The sequence below is a fragment of the Nicotiana attenuata genome, chromosome 3 (genome assembly GCF_001879085.1).
Source record: "Nicotiana attenuata strain UT chromosome 3, NIATTr2, whole genome shotgun sequence".
NCBI lineage: Eukaryota > Viridiplantae > Streptophyta > Magnoliopsida > Solanales > Solanaceae > Nicotiana > Nicotiana attenuata.
Genome location: NC_031991.1, coordinates 24,080,603 through 24,089,263, shown reverse-complemented (window position 1 = coordinate 24,089,263; position 8,661 = coordinate 24,080,603). Strand labels below are relative to the sequence as shown.

At 45.1% G+C, this 8,661-nt stretch overlaps 1 protein-coding gene across 1 annotated transcript in view; it reads right to left on the bottom strand.

Annotated features, from left to right (window-relative positions):
* The window catches only part of LOC109224233 (RNA-directed DNA polymerase homolog), a 6,453-nt gene extending 416 nt beyond the window's left edge, over positions 1 to 6,037 (bottom strand). Inside the window, exons 1-3 of the mRNA XM_019388821.1 lie at positions 5,618 to 6,037; positions 510 to 578; positions 321 to 394 (exon numbers count right to left, since the gene is read on the bottom strand). Coding sequence (XP_019244366.1) covers positions 321 to 394; positions 510 to 578; positions 5,618 to 6,037 — 563 coding nt within the window. The remainder of the gene's footprint in view (positions 1 to 320; positions 395 to 509; positions 579 to 5,617) is intronic.

Below are 8,661 nucleotides of genomic sequence, written 5' to 3'. Positions count from 1 at the left end.
TGATGAGAGCTAGGCAAGCCAACCCTTAACTACCTTTAGCATTAACCAATTTACTTCTTTTAACAATTATCGGTAATATCATGAAAATAGCGGAATAAAGTAAATAAGCGGAAGTCTTAAATTAAAGAATCTGAACAACAATGCAGAAACTCAACATAAATCTCTACCCAAGAACTGGTGTCACATACTCACGAACTACTAAGAGTGCTAAATACAACCGTTTGAAAGAAAATATAATTGTTTGTCTCGAAATACATGAGATAATAGACTGAAATAAAAGATAGAAGAGACGTCGGGCCTGCGGACGCCTGCAAGGCTACCTCGGTGTCTCGCTGGACCGAAGGCTAACTCCCGCGCTACTACTGCGCACCGTATGCTGCTCCGGTACCTGGATCTGTGCAAAAGAGCACAGAGTGTACCATCAGCACAACCGACCCCATGTGCTGGTAAGTGTCTGGCCTAACCCCGGCGAGGTAGTGACGAGGCTAGGACCAGACCACCAAATAAACTTGTACAGTGATATGATATACAACGGAAAGTAAGGCAGGAATAAACAAGTAGAGGTGGGAGGGGAAAACCTGCTCCGGGAATAACAGGTAAAAACAGAATATCAAGAGAACTATAAAGTAAACAAAATTCAACCACTACCAAGAATAAAGAAAACAAAGGCAGAATTCACTTTCCTTTCACATCTTGTTGCAGGCGTGCAACCCGCTCCCATTTCCTGTATCTCGTGGCAGGCGTGCCACCCTCTCCCATTTCCTGTATCTCGTGGCAGGCGTGCCACCCGCTCCCATTTCATTATATCTCGTGGTAGGCGTACCACCCACTCCCATTTCATCATGTCTTTGTTGCGGCGTGCAACCCGATCCGTGTATAACACTATTGCGGCGTGCAACTCGATCCTTATATAATGTTGTTGCGCCGTGCAACCCGATCCATATATAATATTGTTGCGGCGTACAACCCGATCCATATATAATATTGTTGCGGCGTGCAACCCAATCCATATATAATATTGTTGAGGCGTGCAACCCGATCCATATACAATATTTACAATTATAACGAGAGCCCCAACAAGGGATCAATAAGGTCTACACTATCCCGACAAGGGATTCGATAGCATGAGTAATTACGTCCCGGCAAGGGAGAAACATCTATAACCACACTTGTCCCAACATCTAACTACCGCAGCTATAACCGATCCTGTTACAACATCTAACTGCCACAACTATAATCAATCCTGTTACAACATCTAACTACCACAACTATGATCAATCCTGTTACAATATCCAACTACCACAACTATAATCAAACATGTTACTACACCTAACCACCTCAACTATAACCAAACCTATTACAACACCTAACTACCTCAGCTATAACTTTAGTCCTTACTCAACACAAGGAATCGTTAAACTAAGCATTCGTAATATCAACTAAGAACACAATACAAGGGAACCACAACTGGACAATAGCCCGCCAAGGGACAGCACAATGGTCTTTTCTCTTCTCACTTTTACTTCACAATTCACTTCACAACTCGAGCCAATGCTCTAGAGGTTCAACTATCACTTATACTTTCGCAATGCGTTATACGACTGGAGCCAACGCTCCTCAATATTCATAAGTCACGATTCTTTCCACAACTTCGCACAACAAGTAGAAATACTCACCAAGGCATGAATAATACAACGAAGTCATGAAAATCACAATATAGGACTAACGGTCATGCTTGACACCAACGTATAGATACTCGTCACCTTGCCTATATGTCGTACTCGACAATTACCACATAGCAAATAGGACTCAACTCCTAATCCCTCAAGCTAAGGTTAGACCGAACACTTACCTCGATGCTTTCAATTCAACTCAAGTCTCAATTATAGCTTCACTCCTCGATTCCACCACCAATCCGCTCGAATCTAGTCACAAGTTACTTAATTACATCAATAAACGCTAAATGAATCAATTTAAATGCATAAAAATGAATTTCCCAAAGTTTTGCCCAAAAATTCCAAAATTGCCCCCGGGCCCACGTGGTCAAAACCCGAGGTTCGAACCAAAACCCGGCTACACATTCCCCCACGAACCCAAATATATGATTTATTTTGAAATCGGGCCTCAAATTGAGGTCCAAATCCCCAATTTTAGAAAAACCTAGGTTCTACCCAAAACCCCCAATTTCTCCCATGAAAATCTTTGATTTTAAGTTGAAAACATGTTAAATGATGCTAATGATTGAAATAAATGAGTAAAAATTAACTTACAATTGATTTGGAAGAAAACTTGTTTGTGAAAAATCGCCCCAAGAAGTTTGTGTGTTGAAAGAATGTTGAAAATGGTTCAAAATTCGGCTAAGTGTAAAATATGCAGGTTGTAGATATGGGATTTGCGAACTGGGGTGCGCAACCTGCTATGTGAATTGCGAGAAAATAGTTCGCATTTGCGAACCCTTTCACAAATCCCAGGTTCACATTTGCGACCAGTTATGTCGCTTTTGCGACTTGCCCCTATTCGCATTTGCGATCAAGTAGGTCGCATTTGCGGGCAGTCGAATCCCTAGTCTCGCATTTGTGATGCAAGGCTCGCATTTGCGAGACCTTCTTCGCAAATGCAAAGATACCAGAACTGAAATGCCAGATTTTTTTTACAAAGGTTAAAAATGCACTCACGGCCTATCCAAAATTCACCCGAGCCCTCGGGGCTCCAAACCAAACATACACACAACCTCAAAAATATCCTATGGACTTATTCGTGCGATCAAATCGCTAATATAACATTATAAACATCAAATTAAGCCTCAAAATACATGATTTTCTTCCAAATTTCATAAAACATCAAACTTTCCATTTTAGGTCCGAAACACGTCAAACGACGTCCGTTTTCAACCAAACTTTACAGAAAGTGCTTAAACCATATATAAGACCTGTACCGGGCGCCGGAATCAAAATACGGGCCCGATACCATCACTTTCCAATCAGTTTTCATTTCCAATTTCCTTAAATATTTTCAGAAAACAATTTTACTCAAAAATTCATTTCTCGGGCTTGGGACCTCGGAATTCAATTCCGGGCATACGCCCAAGTCCCATATTTTCTTACGGACCCTCCGGGACCGTCAAATCACGGGTCCAGGTCCGTTTATCCAAAATTTTGATCGAAGTCAAATTTATTCATTTTAATATTAAAATTTAGCATTTTTCACAGAAATTCATATTTAGACTTTCCGGCTATGCGCCCGGACTGTGCACGCAAATCGAGGCTTTCAATGCCTCAGAAGTACAAAATGGGTAAGAAAACAGGTGATGACCCTTTGGGTCGTCACATTCTCCACCTATAAAACAACCGTTCGTCCTCGAACGGACAAAAGAAAGAAGTACCTGAGTCGGGAAAAGATGAGGATAACGGCTCCGCATATCGGACTCGGACTCCCAGGTCGATGCCTCAGGAGGCTGACCTCTCCACTGAACACAAACAGAAGGAAAACTCTTGGACCTCAAGTGACGAACCTGCCGGTCTAGAATAGCTACCGGCTCCTCCTCATAAGACAAGTCCTTGTCCAACTGGACAGTGCTGAAATCTAACTCGTGGGCTGGATCGCCGTGATACCTCCGAAGCATGGACACATGAAACACTGGATGTACGGCTGATAAGCTCGGCGGAAAAGTAAGTCTATAAGCCACCTCTCCACTCGATCAAGAATCTCAAACGGACCAATGAACCTAGGGCTAAGCTTGCCCTTCTTCCCAAACCTCATTACGCTCTTCATAGGCGACACTCGGAGCAATACCCGCTCACCAACCATAAATGCCACATCTCGAACCTTGCGGTCTGCATAACTCTTTTGCCTAAACTGAGCTGAACGAAGCCTATCCTGAATGGTCTTGACCTTTTTCCAAGGCCTCCTAAACCAGGTCCGTACCCAACAACCGAGCCTCTCCCGGCTCAAACCATCCAACCAGAGACCGACACCGCCTACCATATAAGGCCTCATAAGGAGCCATCTGAATGCTCGACTGGTAGTTGTTGTTGTAGGCAAACTCCGCTAGAGGAAAGAACTGATCCCATGAACCTCCAAAGTCAATAACACAAGCTTGGAGCATATCCCCCAAAATCTGAATAGTCTGCTCGGACTGACCGTCCGTCTGGGGATGAAATGTTGCGCTCAACTCAACCCGTGTGCCCAACTCTCGCTGAACTGCTCTCTAGAAGCGCGAGGTAAACTGCGTACCCCGGTCCGAAATGATAGATACGGGCACACCATGAAGGCGAACTATCTCCCGAATATAGATCTCAGCCAACCTCTCAGAAGAATAGGAGAATGCCACAGGAATGAAATGTGCTGACTTGGTCAGCCTATCAACAATGACCCAAACTGCGTCGAACTTCTTCCGGGTCAGAGGAAGTCCAGTAACAAAGTCCATAGTAATCCGCTCCCACTTCCACTCGGGAAGCTCAATCCTCTGAAATACACCGCCAGGCCTCTGATACTCGTACTTAACCTGCTGACAATTTAAACAACGAGCCACATATGCTACGATATCCTTCTTCATTCTACGCCACCAGTAATGCTGCCGCAAATCCTGATACATCTTTGTGACGCCCGAATGAATAGAGTACCGGGAGCTATGGGCCTCCTCCAAAATCAACTCTCGTAGCCCATCCACATTAGGCACACATACTCGACCCTGCAATCTCAAAACTCCATCATCATCTAAGGTAACATGCCTGGCACCCCCACGCTGCACCGTGTCTCTAAGGACACACAAATAGGGATCATCATACTCCCGATCACGGATACGCTCCAATAATGAAGAACGACCGACCGTGCAAGCTAACAAATGACTAGGCTCAGAAACATGCAGTCTCACAAACTAATTGGCTAACGCCTGAACATCCAAAGCAAGCGGCCTCTCACCGACCGGAATATAGGCAAGCCTGCCCACACTGGCTGACTTCTTACTCAATGCATCGGCCACCACATTGGCCTTCCCCAGATGATATAAAATGGTGATGTCATAATCCTTCAACAACTACAACCACCTCCTCTGCCTCAAATTCAACTCCTTTTGCTTGAACAAATACTGAAGACTCTTGTGATCTGTGAACACCTCACATGCCACGCCATACAGATAATGCCTCCAAATCTTCAATGCGTGAACTATGGCTGCCAACTCCAAATCATGAACCGGATAGTTCTTCTCATGAATCTTCAACTGCCTCGAAGCATAGGCAATGACCTTGCCATCCTGCATCAACACTGCTCCAAGCCCAACATGGGAAGCATCACAATGGATTGTATAAGGCCCTGAATCTGTGGGCAAAACCAACACTGGTGTCGTAGTTAGAGCTGTCTTGAGCTTCTGGGAGCTCGCCTCACACTCATCCGACCATCTGAACTGGGCATCCTTCTGGGTCAATCTGGTCATCGGGGCTGCAATAGATGAAAAATTCTCCACGAACCGTCGATAGTAGCCTGCCAACCCCAAGAAACTCCGAATCTCTGTAGCTGATGCTGGTCTAGGCCAGTTCTTGACTGCCTCAATCTTCTTTGGGTCTACCTGAATACCCTCTGCTGATACAACATGACCCAGAAATGCAACTGAACCCAACCAGAATTCACACTTGGAGAACTTGGCATATAGCTGACTATCCCTCAGAGTCTGAAGAACCACTCTAAGGTGTTGCTCGTGCTCCTCCTGGCTGCGGGAGTATATCAATATATCATCAATGAACACTATCACGAAGGAATCCAAATACGGCCTGAACACTCGGTTCATCAAGTCCATGAAAGTTGCTGGGGCATTTGTCAACCCGAATGACACAACCAAGAACTCATAATGCCTGTACCGAGTGCGGAAAGCTGTCTTAGGGACATCGGATGCCCTGATCCTCAACTGATGGTAGCCGGATTGCAAGTCAATCTTGGAAAATACCCTGGCACCCTGAAACTGGTCGAACAAATCATCAATCCTCGGCAGTGGATATTTATTCTTGATTGTAACCTTGTTCAATTGCCGGTAATCAATACACATTCTCATTGACCCATTCTCCTTTTTAACAAACAACACCGGTGCACCCCAAGGCGAAACACTGGCCTAATGAAGCCCTTCTCTAGCAAATCTTGCAACTGTTCCTTTAACTCTTTCTACTTAGGCGGGGCCATACGATATGGCGGGATAGAAATGGGCTGAGTGCCCGGAACTAGATCAATGCAGAAATCAATATCCCTGTCGGGTGGCATGCCCGGTAGGTCTGAAGGAAAAACATCAGGGAACTCACAAACAACGGGCACAGAATCAATAGAGGGAACCTCAGATTGGAATCCCGAACATAAGCTAAATAAGCCAAACACCCCTTCTCGACCGTACGCCGAGCCTTCACATACGATATAACACTGTGGGTAGAATGTCCTGGAGTCCCTCTCCACTCTAAACGAGGCATACCCAGTAAAACTAAGGTCACAGTCTTGGCATGACGGTCCAAGATAGCGTGGTAATGTGATAACCAGTCCATCCCAATATAACACTGAATTCATCCATGTCCAGAAGAAGCAAATCTACACGAGTCTCAAAACCTCCAATCACCATTATACATGAGCAATGGACACGATCCACCACAATAGAATCACTAGGCACGACCGGATACGGCGCAAAATAAAGCCGAAGCTCCTCTACCACAAACCAGAACAATACCTGCACCTCTAGCATCTCTGCCTCCACCTCTAATACCTCTACCTCCACCTCTAATACCTCTACCTCCCTCTGAGTGATGTGGAGAAACTCCTCTAGAAATAGCTACGTCAACTGCTCCCAAGTCGAAGCTGGCGATCCGGCTGGTCTAGCCAAGCAATAATCTCTCCACCAAGTCTTGGCGGACCCAAACAAGCGAAAAGTAGCAAAATCGACCCCATTGGTCTTAACTCTCCCCATATTTCTGAGAACCTCATGACAGCTGTGTTGAGAATCCCGGGGATCCTCAGTAGATGCACCGCTGAATGAAATAGTGAAGAGCCTAGTAAACTTATCTAATCTCCACAAAGCCTCCGATGATGTGGCTGATCTATCACCGGTCTGTGCTGCTGCTCGGCTGAAGAAGCGGTACATGACCTCGCCATTCGCGAAAGGACAAGAGTAGAGGTTTCAATCTAGCACTGAGAGAACAAAATCGCACGACATGAAAGAATAGAAGTGAAACTTTTCCTAACTCCGTAGCCTCTGGGGGATAAATACAGACGTCTCTGTACCGATCCCTCAGACTCTACTAAGCTTGTCCGTGAGTTGTGAGACCTATGCAACCTAGAGCTCTGATACCAACTTGTCACGACCCGGATTTCCCACCCTCAGGAATCGTGATGGCGCCTACTGATGAGAGCTAGGCAAGCCAACCCTTAACTACCTTTTGCATTAACCAATTTACTTCTTTTAAACAATTATCGCTAATATCATGAAAACAGCGAAATAAAGTAAATAAGTGGAAGTCTTAAATTAAAGAATCTGAACAACAATGCGGAAACTCAACATAAACCTCTACCCAAGAACTGGTGTCACATACTCACGAACTACTAAGAGTGCTAAATACAACCGTATGAAAGAAAATATAACTGTTTTTCTCGAAATACATGAGATAACAAACTGAAATAAAAGATAGAAGAGACGTCGAGCCTGCGGACGCCTGCAAGGCTACCTCGGTGTCTCGCTGGACTGAAGGCTAACTCCCGCGCTACTACTGCGCACCGTATGCTGCTCTGGTACCTGGATCTGTGCAAAAGAGCACAGAGTGTAGCATCAGCACAACCGACCCCATGTGCTGGTAAGTGTCTGGCCTAACCCCGGCAAGATAGTGACGAGGCTAGGACCAGACCACCAAATAAACCTGTACAGTGATATGATATACAACGGAAAGTAAAGCAGGAATAAACAAGTAGAGGTGGGAGGGGGAAACATGCTCCGGGGAATAACAGGTAAAAACAGAATATCAAGAGAACTATAAAGTAAACAAAATCCAACCACTACCAAGAATAAAGAAAACAAAGGCAGAATTCACTTTCCTTTCACATTTTGTTGCAGGCGTGCAACCCGCTCCCGTTTCCTGTATCTCGTGGCAGGCGTGCCACCCGCTTCCATTTCATTATATCTCGCAGTAGGCGTACCACCCGCTCCCATTTCCTGTATCTCGTGGCAGGCATGCCACCCGCTCCCATTTCATTATATCTCGTGGTAGGCGTACCACCAGCTCCCATTTCATTATATCTTTGTTGCGGCGTGCAACCCGATCCGTGTATAACACCGTTGCGGCGTGCAACCCGATCCTTATATAATGTTGTTGCGGCGTGCAACCCGATCCATATATAATATTGTTGCGGCGTGCAACCCGGTCTATATATAATATTGTTGCGGCATGCAACCCGATCCATATATAATATTGTTGCGGCGTGCAACCCGATCCATATATAATATTTACAATTATAACGAGAGTCCCGACAAGGGATCAATAAGGTCCACACTATCCCGACAAGGGATCAATAGCATGAGTAATTACGTCCCGGCAATGGAGATACATCTATAACCAAACTTGTCCCAACATCTAACTACCGCAGCTATAACCAATCCTGTTACAACATCTAACTGCCACAACTATGATCAATCCTGTTACAACA